Source organism: Lepisosteus oculatus, chromosome 10 (genome assembly GCF_040954835.1).
Source record: "Lepisosteus oculatus isolate fLepOcu1 chromosome 10, fLepOcu1.hap2, whole genome shotgun sequence".
Lineage (NCBI taxonomy): Eukaryota > Metazoa > Chordata > Actinopteri > Semionotiformes > Lepisosteidae > Lepisosteus > Lepisosteus oculatus.
The window spans coordinates 43295690-43309729 of record NC_090705.1 but is presented as its reverse complement, the minus strand read 5'-3'; the positions used below and the strand labels follow the sequence as shown (position 1 = coordinate 43309729).

Sequence of the window (14040 nt, the reverse complement as noted above, 5' to 3'; positions counted from 1 at the left end):
TGTTTATTATGTTATATTTTTTGTCTACCTCACCTCCAGCTGGATTTTCACTTGAAGTGTGAAATAGCACATGTGCTCGTTATCAATCGTATCTCATAACACAAAGGTGGGTTTATACAGAACTCTATATCTGGGTTACTTGTGGTAAAACTTATCTTTGGGAAACTGCAAATCCATTTGGGATTCTCAACAAATCTGAACACACTAACATCCCATCCAAAATCTGACTGCTGTAGATTAATAAAAATTCTATTCTAATTCAGTAAAATATTGAGAGCATCCCAAATGTTGAAGTCTAGTGCTACAAGATGAAAATGGGATTATCAGAAAGCATTAAAAGAACTTGTGCCCTTAAGCTTTATGTGGCCACTATTATAGCTGCAAACTGGAACCAGAAATGGTAACATCAGAAAACTGAAACAGGAAATACCTGCTATTGCAGACGAGAAGTCAAGCTGACAATGCGGTTTTAACATCCTCAGAGAGTGAGTTTCTTAAAATGAATCTTTTCTTTCTAGATGTTGAGAAAAAATTATAAGAAATGTGTACATGTGTAGGAATTTTCAGGAACAAAACTATGCTTTTCAATTAAAAGTAAGTTTTAGTCTATGGCAAAGGTAGAGCATATTATAAGGTATCTTACATGTCTGTTTCTTTTTTTTCATTGTCTCATTACATGCGGATATTGAAACTAATTCTTAATAATGAACTTAGCATTATTTTCTATCATTGCAAAATAATTGAAAGGTGAATTTGCTGATTTGTAGATTCTGTGCATGCCTGAGAAAATGTCAATAACAATGCAATATAAAAGTTCTATTTTTCATTGTTTAATTTTGTTAGACTTCTTAAAGTTGTTGTAGAAGACTCTTCAAAGCTCAACTGAAATTCTCAGAGTTCCATTAATGGGAATTTTAAAAAATAATTTAAAAAAATTCTGTATCGGATCCCCTTTAAAATAAGCTTGGCTGTGAGGAAGCTTTGAGTTTTGACTGCCCTCTGCTGTTAAACAGTGGTTGTGCACCCAAATCATGCAAAGAAGAAATATAAAATATTTCCTTCACGAGCAGGTCTTGTGAAGAGGTGATATCCTTGCATCTAATGATAGAGATCAAATCATAACAAAGGCATAAAGTAAATCAGAGAACTTACCATTAACGTATCTATTGAAAGGTATGAGGTGGCAGAAACACTGGAGAAAGTGGGGAGAGGGTGCTGATGAAAATCAGATGCAAACAAGGACAGCTGTCAGTTAAGGATTTAAAAATCAGAACTACCCGGCAGAAAGCAAAGTTTTGAATTAATCTGAGAGGTCTGAGTGCTGGTGCAGAACGGTGAGCCTGGAGAGAGTCACAGCACACCAACAGAGAGAAAACAAGCTGAAGAACTAGTACAGTAGTTAAGAACATGTAACAGTGAAGCAGATGGCTCCTGAGTGGCTCAAGCAGTAAAGCAGCTCACCCCTGTGCAGGCTTGAGCTCCGGGATACAGGCCATGAGGGTTCAAGGGTCATGATCAGGACTTCCTAAGCAGTAGTGAGCAGTAGTGAGCAGTAGTGAGACTGCATATTAGCTGAGCACAACAAAGGTAGTGTATATCAACACGAGCTGGTCAGTGCTTGGTCAGCTCCTGGCGACACAGCAGTCCTCATAACTCTGCTGGACTCTTACGGTCTTGCGGTCATGTAGGTAAAGGAAGTGCTTCTCCTTCAATTCCACATGATGTGTTGACAGTGGCTTGAGAAGTGGGAAGTCAGAGAAGTGGATATACTCTTCCTTGTTCTCCTCTGTACGCAGTTACAAAATGTGAAAAAGACACAACTGGCAATTTAAAACACGGGGTTTACGAAAAAATAGCTTCAGGTTAGACATTGAAATAAAGTGATGCCAGGAGAGCAGGAGAAAGATGTTGTGAGTACATGCCAGTCAACCTTGTGTGCCACGCAACACAAACAATATTTGAATTACTGTTAGAAGTCTTCAGTTTGAGCTTTCAGGTTTTGAATAAAATATTAAGTTTTAATACATGTATATATTATTTTCTAAAATGATCAAATGGAACACTGTAGGAATGGTCTGAATATTTTTGCAAGGAACTCTATATGTGCCTCTTGTGGCAAAGTTTATTGCTACAATAAATAAACTAGAATACTTAACTTTTAAAAAGAAAAGCTGTTTTTGGTTTTGTATCTGTATTTTTATAAACACATGAGGAGGTTATTATTTTCTGAACTATTGCCTAGATCTGTTAAGTGTTTATGTGTGTAAAATGCAAAATGACTGTGTCTGAGCACTAAACTTGTACTGTATATCTCTGATTTTTCCTGTGTTTAACGGGATTATACAAAAAGTATTTTCTTTTTGAGTGTAGCTGCAGCATTTCATGTTAAGGCAAATACAAAATCTACAAAATACATGATTACAAAATCCAATATTATTATTTTTATTATAATAGTGATTAATTCAAATATTGTAAAAGTTATGACTGATCATCATAAGATCTTACTTTTAAGCTTCATGGTTGCTGTCAGATAACATGGGTTGTCCACAGGGTACACATGAAATCGACAATACCAACTCAAACACATACAGTACAGCCAAGGTGGATACAATAGTATCCTCAGAAGGGCCTGCCACTCAGCAGCAGTTATTGAGCACCAGGAGCTGTTTATGTAGAAGGAGATTGTCAGCTCCAGCCCAGCAGAAACGAACAAATCTGGCCAACAGAGGGCCACTTCCTTATCACATCTGAATGGCCTGTTGTGGAGAATCAAACTGAAAAAAAGTCATTTTATTTACAGCATCTGTTGTAGAGGCAGTTTAACAGGGTTTGACCCCCAAAATTCACTTGGAGTGACTTTGACTCTGCAAACTGGCTCCAAAGCTTTAGGTTTTACGAGGTTTTAGAGTTCCCTCAGCACAAAAACTGCAGAAAACAGAATCCATGCTCTTATAGCTTACTTGGGTAGAAAAAGATGTCCTTGAGCCTGTTTGTTATTTTGCAATTGTCAGCTATTTATGTAACACACAAGGTCCCATAATGTCTGTTGCACATCAAGAGCTTTCTGTAGTTTTTTAGCCCTTGTGTGCACCAGCTATTACATACAGGCCCACCAATGCAGACAATTATGTCCATATGTCAAACAAAGAGTTACTACTGTCCCATTTGAGGTTTGAAATTGTGGTCTGGTGTACATACCATGGGCCACAAACATTAAATAATCAACATGAATGAGACACAGGGCAAAACGTTTGAAAAAGTCCAATCCCTTAATCTAAGACTAGGTGTCCATCCACTTTACACTAGTGCACATGTTTAAGTTTCAGTTTTAGTTAAACCTTTAGACATGAATGTTTAACATTTGAATTTTCACAGATAAGGAATCATTTTGTTCTTAAACTAACTATCATTAACACCATCAAATAAAAACATGAAACATCCAGTACAACTTCCGTTTAGTCAGCAAGAGCACAGGTTATGCCTGCACACTGAAGGTGTCAATTAGCTGCTCCTGATTGCAACATGACCTAAAACAATAGCAATGTGGTAGTTGTGGAGATTTATATTCTGCTGAAACAAATTCAGTAATTGAGATGTTACAGTACCTTCACTAGAAGCCATCTTAAAATTGTTACGAAAAGACACTATGCTATATTTTAAAAAACAACAAAAAGTGATCTACAGAAATGAATTTTTGTGAGAAAAAATATTTTGTGAGACCATTAAAAACAAGTACAATTATGTCTCTCTATCAGAATTCCAGTCTTTGCTCCTTCAGGACGATGTTAATTCTTGCAGCATCCACAAGTAATTAGATCATTTAAAAGCTAGTTAACAACATAGGCTTGATTGGTTTAAGGTAACAAATACCAGTTAAGGTCTTTAGAGCAGCATAATAGTGGAATCAACACAAAGTGTCAAAATAATCTTGCTCAGCAGTAGCATAAAATATTAATTAAATGTGTCAGACAATACTCTTTTTAATTTGACAAGGGAGCCACAAAAAGCAGTCACAAAAGTTCTTAATGTAGTAAATCAAAGAGTGTTGTGTATGTGCCAACAAAGAAAATAAAATTAATTATATATGCTAATAATGGCATTTTAATTACTTTTACATTTTCAAAATAGTAACAGTATGTCATGTTACCTAAAATGAAATGGAAGTTATTAAGTGGAGTTCGGAAGGGAGAACAACGACAAATCAATCTCACACCTTGTCAATCTTGCAAGTCAATCTTGCACCTAATCTCTGTCCGATCAAACTAGCTACATCATCATGAACTCAATCACCTCCCTTTGCTATCGTCTTCAGCCTCCCTCCTCCACCTCAGCTCCACCCTGCAGCTGCCTTTGGGTTCACTCACTCATCCTGCGGCCAGGAGGAAGCCTATAACCCGAACAGGTTCTGCCAAGCTCTTCTCACCAAGTATTGCAAGCATACACAAGCACTCAAATTCTCAGAGGTTGTTGTCCCTAGTGATATAGTGTTACATTTTCCCTTTTGTTTAAAACTAGAAAACAAAATTAAAACTTAAAAGGTTAAAAATGAAGGAAAAGCTAAGGGAGCTCATCTGCAAGCTTTCAATAGGTTCCTTTCAATTTAAAGCAACACTTAATGGTTTAAGAGGGAATCTTCCAAACCTTCTGTGTAAAACAGTGTCTTCCTTCCAATACAGAGGTTTGCTAGTATATGAATTGTTGCTGATATAAACCCAGAATAATCCTTGGGAAACACATTAGTACTGCTGGAGTGTTTAAACTAGTATTGTTAAAATTGTCCTTGTTTCCTTGAATTAACTAGTTTGCTTAAGAGCAAGAGAAAGAGGACTTATATAGAAGGACAAAAACCTTCCAATTTCCAGAGGGGAAATTTTGCATTGTGGAAATCAATATTGTAAATTCTCAGAACAATCAATAAAATCATATCGATAATTACAAATTACTTTGGTGGGGAAATCATTAATAGTGCATTTTATTGTACAATGACTAAATGTAATAGTTTTTAAAAATTCTACAGTTGTAATTTGTGTTTTCTTTGCCTTTAAAGAATATTATCCAGGGATGCAGAGATGACTGTATCTTTGCAGAAGACCGCCATATTCTGTTTTCCAATAAATTTGTATACTGAAGTTTATATTTGATTCATATATTTAGTGCTATTCTGTTAGTCAAACAAGAGGCATTTAAAATAGTTTGATTTTTTTATTTCAAAATTCGTACATGATCTCAATGTTTTTTATTTTGTTGTCGGTATCATTGGGAGGCCTGGGGCCACGCCAGTCTGTCTGTGTATTGCTACATATATACATGATCAATATTTACTGTATATTCCACATTGTTCACACACTGAGGCTCTGAGGCTGGGGTGCAAGGAAATTAATGGCGCTTTCTCTTGTAGCAGGAGATTTGACATTCAGCCCCAACTTGAGACACTCAACATCATCCCCTTTTTCTGGTCTTTGTAGGACTAGGAGTTTTCAAGCACGACTTTTATCACTCCACACATCTCTCTCTGTATACACTGATGACATTGACAGCTTGGAAGCGGATAATTTGGAAGTGGATAATGATCCCATTCCTAATGTCCATGCTTGTTTGAAGTAAGATAAATAAAGCAATAAATTGTCACAGGTCACAGCAGAAACTTTTGAATGATCTTGAATGATATGTAAGAAGAAGAATTATCATTTTGAACAATAAGAGGTTATGTTGATGTTATTATTAATAATTACCTTGCATAGTTCTGTACAGTGAGAGTACAGAATGGCACCGTGATACTAACGGCCCCTCAAACCTTTTTGCTATTTCTGTTTAAAAACCAGTTGGTTAGTACCTAATAAGGTTGTCATCCATGTTGATGTGCAAATTATGGCTTTGCAGATTTGTGATGTTAAGAGATTAAATTAAAATACATGGGTATACCAAGCTATCCAATAGTTGTTACTATATGCAAGCCATCCTGCAGGTGATCCTTCCTGGGCTGTTAGTCACAAGTCAGCATGTCTATAGTCACAGATACTGCAGTACTTTTCAGTTGGTATTAATACAGAATTAATCAACCTTGAATGACTCGTGATTTCACATTGCACCTTTACTGCCAGCACCATTCTGAGAGCTGATTTTCGCTCTTAGTTTGAGACATTACATCACTGCAGTGTGATAACCACTGCACTAGAGAACCCACGTGATGACTTTACTTATTTCATACATGTGAGATAATGTTGAGGACCATGAGCTCTTTATATTTTCTACAGTCACACTCAAGTAGATTAATTGGTTAGCATTGTGCAATTAATAAATCTTTAATTGTTGTGGGATCTTCCAAGATCACTGAGATATTACCAATCTAATGAGAAAGGCTGACTGAATACCATGTTTCCCTTGTTACCTTTCTCATCCTGAAATAAATACTGTAGCTGTTATGCATGAACCCAAAATCTTTAGAAAGGAAAAATATGCTGCCTAGTAAGAAATGTTGCCGTTTCACTTAATAGCAAGTTAAAAATAATAATACTGTATCTTCAGTACCTAACAGCCTTCAACACCTGAAGAAGGCTCCTCAGCCGAAACATTGTGTTTCTTTTCTGCACGGAATAGAATTTTACCTGTTCCTAAAATAAACAGTAGATGTTCTTTCCACGAAAAGGAATACAATTATAGGGTTTGGGAATGATTGTGTAATTCAGGAATCCTTTCATGAAGTGAATAAAATTAACCTAGGCTTTTGTATCAGAATATGCACAAATATCAGAAAAAAACTATCACGCCAGTTTTGGCAAGTTTGACTAACTGCATATTCCAATATTTCGGATTAAAAAAAGACTATTAACTCCTTGGACGTACATACTGAGGCTAAGCCAGTAAAGGTTCTCATATGGAAAGTAGTTAAGCTCTGTAGTCCACATTGTTCCTGTGTGTCTCTGAGTCTTAAACAGCAGCACTGTGTTTGCAGTTGTCTGCAGTATGTGAGTGTCTTGGGTATATGAGTATATTAGCATCTGGGCTTGTGATAAGCCACACACTGCCACTTTCTTGACACACTGGGTGTCTGTGAGCCTTCTGGCTGTCTTTTTCCTGGCTGTGTCTCACAGGGGCACTAGCGAACTCAAAATGTGAATGAGAAACAGGAAGAGGAGGAAAAAAAATGTGGAAAATCACAGATGGGTTCTGGTGCCTCTGGTGTCTGTGTTTGTGCTGGGAGCAGTGAATCATGAAGAATAATTGCTGACTCCAGATAGGGAGTTTAGAAAAAGAAAGAATGCAAATCCAAATGAAAAGGTTCAATTCATACTGCTGCCCTAATTGTCCTGATATTATTCACAATTTTACACAGCCTTCTGTAACTTTTAATTTATTACCTTTAGTCACTTACCATGATAATGAGATGCAGTGTTAAATAGTTGCAAGAAGCTGAACATATTGGCCTCTTTTGCAGATAACTGCAAAGACAGAATGTGGAGCCCTTCAGTTCAGGAAAATTATCAATTTGAGCGTGAAGATGAAAAAAAAGCTTTTACGTATATAACATACCTTTTATTCTGTTTTGAAGTACATAAAAAGTCTACATATTGTGTAACGAAAATTAATATAGCAATAGGCATTGTCTCCTGAGACAATCACCAATCATTCAACAGTTATACACACATTTTTATTTAAATGCATTAACAATAAATTTTAACTACACTGTAGTTACATTAGATTATATTATACTACATACAGTATAAACAGGATTAACTGGAATTGTTTTTAACCTAAAATAAAAAGCATTATCACCCTGTTTTACTTTATAAATCAGGCTCTGTAGTTTTAAAGTACAGTGTATAACCTCCAAAACTTGTGAAAATGTAGCTGTAGCTAATTTACATTGAGTTGTTCTACTTAGAAAAATTATAAAGTATGTACAACAGCAAAGTTCAGATTCACAAGTTCTTCCATTACATAAGTAAGATGCCAAACAACTTTAAATGTTGTCAATGTTTGGATAATGTATTATCAGTGTGTGGACAGGTATTTCAATACATTTTACCATAAAACGTGTTTTTGTACATATTTCCCCAACTTTTACTTGAGCAAAATGTGTTCCTCTTTCCTGAATAGGATGAAAACCTGCAGCTACTCATCTGATTCTCATGCAGTATTATAGCAGAATTATTGGTTTAAATCACCTCTTCAAATTTTTTTTAAAAATCTTAATTTCTAGACCTACAATTTAGTATCATACAAAACACGATTCCCAATGCTGGTACTTAAGAAGCAATGTGGTCTCTGTTTTTTGTTCCATCTGAGTAGTAAATTTCTTAATGGAACACTTAACTGAATTAAATCCATGTGTTAAAGAGTTTTGAACAATTGCAATGTATAAATAAGACGATATGAGTTCAATTGTGAATTTTCTAATCAGTAATTTAGAGCTCAGAAGGAACAAAAATAAGAAGAGACATAAGTCACATACAGCCAGATTTTGAATCACCAATCCAAAAGAACTTCACAACAAACACTTGAAAACCAAAATTACAACGGTGTGTTGGAGGTTTCGTTTTCAGAGACTTTCATATGAATACTTGTCTGCTTACAGAAATATGCACAAAGAGAAAATCTAGAAAACATGTGATTCATGTGCTTCCTAAATTTCTCTCCAACGAAAGCATATATGAAAGGGTTCACACAACAATGAATGAGCGCAACAGTTTCTGTCAACTGCAAAGCCAGTTCAATCCGCTTAGCGTTTTCACACTTGTCTCCAATCCCAAACTCTTGCAAGGACTTCATGAAAACTACAACATTATATGGCAACCTGAACACAACAAACACACACACGACCATGAAAATAAGTTTTATGGCTCGGTGCCTTTTGGAGTTCCTGGACCTTAACAGCACGATAAGAATGCTTACGTAACAGTATATCATGATAGGCAAAGGAATAATCAGGCCCAGAACATTGTCTTCAAAATTATGAATCAGCTTCCATATCTTTTCTTCACCTATGGGGTATTCAGGTTGGCAGGTTGTGCTTTCAGGTGCTACAACCTTGTTAAAGGCCATGGCTGGAATAGAACCACAGATGGCCACAGTCCAGATGCCAATGCTTGCCACTACTCCAAAGCACAGAGTTCTGGCTCTCATAGCAAACACAGCGTGGACTATGGCAAGGTACCTGTCTATACTCATGAGAGTCACGAACAATACGCTGCTGTAGAAACCAATCTGATAAAGGCCAACGATAGCTTTGCAGAGGGCAGTGCTTACAATCTCATGATCAGATGTATAGTACGCCCAGAAAGGAAGTGACAGGACAAAGAGCAGGTCCGATATTGCCAAATTCAGAAGGCAGACATCTGTCATGTTCTTCAGTCTAATGTGCTTAATGAGGATCAGCAGCACCACACTGTTGCCTGCCAGGCCCACAACAAAGACAAGAGAGAAGAGCACTGGCAGGAAGTTGGACCCCAGTGTTATGGTAGTATCTGTGCTACAGGGTTCATAGTCATCGTATAAATAGACGTAATCACTTGATAAAGAGAGTGTTGAAGCTGTGGAGTTCATCCTAGAAATAAAAAGAGAAAAAAATAATTTTCTGAATGAAGAAGCATTTGGTCATTTAAATAGATATTTTTTAAAGTCTTTAAGAGTCCCAGTAAAACTAAATTTTATAGCTAATTAACATGAGAAGGATATAAAGGCCTTTAGCACTGTGCAAATATTTGCTCCACATTTTATTTTACAAGTAATGGAATCACACACTAAGAATGTTCTTGTTAATGTTTTTTTAGGACAGTTTGGCATCAGAGATTCTGACTCCACCCACTTGGTTGAGGCCCCACCCATTGGAGAAGGGGGAGGAGCTAGAACCCCGCAAGGAGACAAAAGTTCACTCAGGAGTAGAGAAGGGTTGGAAGAGTTATGGAGAAAGACGAGTGTGGGTAAGAGAGAGGAGCTCTTGCTATGGTATTTATAGTTTTTTGGAGTGGTGGAAGATATAGAGTTAGAGTCATTACTCCCAGACTTTCTTTAAAAAAGCAATTTAAATAGTTTTCAAAGATAAGATATTTATAAATACTGATTATGCTCTAAATACCTTAAACCCACATGATAGTTGTGCAGGTCCATTCCAGTGATTCAGTACTGAACATACAGTGTTTTCTACAGCATTCTATATTTTCACAAAACATTTAATAGTCTGCACAGGCTTTATTATTTTGGTGGTATATAACTTACATGTCATAGCTTGAATTATATGCCATCATGTTCTGCAAATGAAAGAATACAGAGTGTCAGCGGAAAAAATAGTGCAGTACATGGGAATTCACCGTATTTGCATAACAGTATCCTGCATATTTGCATAACAGTACATAAGATCTGTACATAAACAGATTCACTTTGAATCTTAAATAACACAGAATTTATGTTGTACAACATACAAACTACTGCTATAAAACAAAAAAATACAGAAAAAACCAAAATCAAACCACCAGTATGATTAATCGAATTATCATAAAAATATCTGGAATTTGCTGGTTTTGTTTCCGCAAACAACTTCATAGGTTTTTTCATACTGTAGTAGGGTGAAGCAGCTGTGTAGATACTCAGGCTAAAAACAATATTTTTTTAAATAGATGGAACCTGCTTCATCTTTGTCTTATGACCTTTATGCAGCAAACCTCACCTGGTATTTATGAAAGAAATTAAGGTACAGTTATCAAAACCTTGTTGAGATGGATGGGCTTACTTATTTGTTTTTTGCAAGCCTAATCTCCAAAAACTTCTGGTGGGATGTGAGTCAATTTACTCCTTAATTCTTGTTCATCAGTAAATTAATTTCAGACACACTATTTATTCAATAGAAATAGAAAAGGGCTTTTACCACTTAATTTTCTACATATTTTTAGCAGAATAAAATAAATTTTAGTGACAATAGACTGAAACAAATCTGTTCATGTTCCACCAATGTTTTTTAAATATATATTGCTCTTCTCTATTAAACATGTTCATGTCACCAGACTAGAGTACTGGTAAAGTGTGATCCTAGAAGCCATCTTAGAATTTTTTAAAATACATTTACTTGAAATTCCGTGCATCTTAAAGAATGAAAGTTACACGTATTTTAGTTCCATCTGACTCTTACCCATGGTCTGATTTTGGGTTTCATGAACTTGTTAACTCAGAAATGTATGTATCTTATGAATGAACAATTCTAGCACAATTTAATGATTAATTAAGGACCAGTAAACACAATTGACTCTAATTTACCAACTAAAATTTAGAAACTGGTGATACAGTCCTTTAAAGTTTATTATTTCTGGTGGTATCATAATATATTATACTGTTTATTCTTTCATTTTCAAAGCAAGATTATCAAAAAATTAACTTTTGGAATCACATCAAAAGCATTACATTTCATAAGAAACATTAAAATGTGTTTAAATTAAACAGAATTACAATTAATTGAATGTTTGTTTGCATTCTGACTTGAATAAATAATAATTATTGGTGACTTCCAGCCATTTAAAATAAACGAGATAAGAAAACTGTGTATATCACCATGTCATCCTGCTGAATGCTGCTTTTGTGTATCCTTTTCGTTAAATAATAGCTTGCTGTTATACTGTATCACAAATCGACTTAATTTTGCTGTAGCCAGGGTATTAAATTCTGATATTCAGTCCAGAGACTGTAGTGTGGCCAGTCCTTGAAAACATGGAAGTAAAAAATTACTGCTTGAACGAGAAGATTTCATTTACTCTTGCTGGCTTACTGGCTGCCCCATTCCTCTAGCTTCCAAATGATCAAACCTTTCATCCTTTCAGAAACCCCATTATAAAACTCCCCACATCAGTACCTCCCCCCCCATCACAATCCACATTGTCATTGTTAACCACCGGTTACAGTACTTTCTCAAAGCCCCTCACGTTCTGCAGGTCCGCTTCCTGAATGACAGTAGTATTTGATGCCTTGTTTTGAGCTAATCCTACCACTGTACCAGCCATATTACCATTTATAAAGTGTTTTAGATGATTTTTTCATTTGTTTTGATTTATTACTTACCACAGCCAGGTGAGACGACTGTTTTCGGTATTCGCATAAAATTCTTGAAATTCTGCTCTTGATAATGTGTGCTCTGACATAAAGATGTGACTTGATTTAACTGACACGTAGACACATTTCCTGTAAAGTGTGCTGTGAGGACCTTTCCTTTTGCACTGTTAAAAGAAAGATGTGTGAAAAGATGTTCCTGTATTTGCTCTGCCATCAGCATTTGTTTGCTTTTTAAGTAAAAGTCCCTGAATGGATTGTGGTTTCGAACATCAAAGGCAAATAGATTCAATGACTCAATGTTTACATGAAATCTAAATGACTGATACACGTTTTCTGTACAATGTAACCATTCCTTAATAAATACAAAAATAACAGTTTCAAGGAAAAGAATGCTATAGTCACAGAAAATTAGCTCATCGGCCTTCTAAATGTGGTGACTGCAAGAGACTACTGGAACAAAATTTAACGTTTCATATCATGGAATGTAAAGCAGTTACAGAAAACCTTAACTTGATGCTAATTTATTCCATTATATGTCTTCATAACAAAAAAAACACTGAAGAATTGTCTCAGAGACAACAACTGACTCACAATCACATCAGATGGTCCTATTGCTGATCTCAATGGTGCAGATGTCTTAACCCATTTTATAAGAAAAAAATAGACCTTCACCACAATAATCATGAAAATCCTTCCAGTCGCTGCTGATGAGAAGCATCTCCATAGCATTTATGGGACATTTAATTTCCTTGTGAGATCACTTTAAAACAGGAATGGAGTCCACCTGTAGTCACTTCAGTTGTTGACATGATGAAGAAATACACCTGTCTACATAAGTTCACCCAGCTGACATAGCAGAAAGTCTTCCACGTACACCAAGAAGTACAGCTCTGTCAGAGAATTGTGAGGAGGAACAGATTTGGGAGGAGTATAAAACCATCTCTAGTGTGTTGAAATTTCCCAGGAACACAGTCAGGTCCATCATTAGGGAATAGAAAGAATCCAGAACCACCCGGATTCTGCCAGAGCAAACCATCCTCTCAAACTACAAAACTGGGCAAAAGGAACCTCGGTCAGAGAAGTGACCAAGAATCCAGTGACCATCCTGACAGAACTACAGAGGTCCTTGGCTTAGACTGGTGAACCTGTCCACCGGACGACAACCTCTGCAGCACTATACAGATTTAGTATCTATGGGAGAGTGGCTAGAGATTACCACTCCTGAGAAAAGGTTGCAAGAATGCAAACTCTGAGACTATGTGGCAAAAGATTCTCTGGTCTGATGAAGCAAAACGTGAACTCTTTGGCCTTAATGTAAGATTCTATGATTGGTGAAAACTGAATATACTGTACAATAGCTCATCACCCATGTAACAACATGAAGCGTGGTGGTGACAGTATCATGTAATGGGGATGTCAGGAATAATTAATGGAGACAAACATAGGCAAATCTTTCAGGAGAACCTGTTTCAATCACCAAAAGACCTTGGACTGGGGCAAAGATTCACATTCCAACAGGACAACAACCCCAAGAGTATAGCCAAAAGGACACTGGAGTGGTTGAGTGGTGCATGAATGGCCTAGCCAAAGTCCAAACTTGAATCCCATTGAGATTCTGTAGAAGGACATGATGATGGACTTGTAGCTCACTGAAGCTCCCCATCCAACTTCACAGAGGGCGAGCAAATCTTTAAGGAAGAATGGGGGAAAATCCTCAAATTCAGATGTGCAAAGCTGCTATGTGGTATTGACTCTGAGGGGTGGGGTGTGTGTGTGTGGGGGGGGTGAATACTTCAGCAAACAAGATATTTCCGTTTCATTTTTTATAAATTTTTGTTTCAAAATATAAATATGTCTCCCCCATTAAATTGTTGTATAAGTTGTGTAAATGAACGGAAAATATAATTTAAATGATTATTGTTCAATGAGATATCTCTTACAAATGCATGAAATTAAAAGCTTTCACACTATCGCTCCCTGAAGTGATAATTTTTTCCTTTTTTATTT

The 14040-nt window shown here is 36.3% G+C and overlaps 1 protein-coding gene across 1 annotated transcript; it reads right to left on the bottom strand.

Moving 5' to 3' along the window:
• Nucleotides 1-7634: 7634 nt before the first annotated feature.
• ccr8b (C-C chemokine receptor type 8b) lies at nucleotides 7635-12255 on the bottom strand. The gene is made up of 3 exons (XM_015356834.2): nucleotides 12043-12255; nucleotides 10216-10247; nucleotides 7635-9544 (listed from the first exon to the last, which is right to left on the bottom strand). Exons 2-3 carry the CDS (start codon nucleotides 10242-10244, stop codon nucleotides 8512-8514), a joined length of 1062 nt encoding a protein of 353 aa, XP_015212320.2. The 5' UTR covers nucleotides 10245-10247; nucleotides 12043-12255; the 3' UTR covers nucleotides 7635-8511.
• Between the last annotated feature and the right edge of the window lie 1785 nt (nucleotides 12256-14040).

Bases quoted from the DNA above. Each gene is read 5' to 3' on its own strand.
- ccr8b (XM_015356834.2), bottom strand. From the start codon at position 10,244: ATGATGGCATATAATTCAAGCTATGACAT. The intron at 9,545-10,215 runs GTAAGTTATATA...TTTTATTTCTAG, and splicing joins TATAATTCAAGCTATGACAT to GATGAACTCCACAGCTTCAA.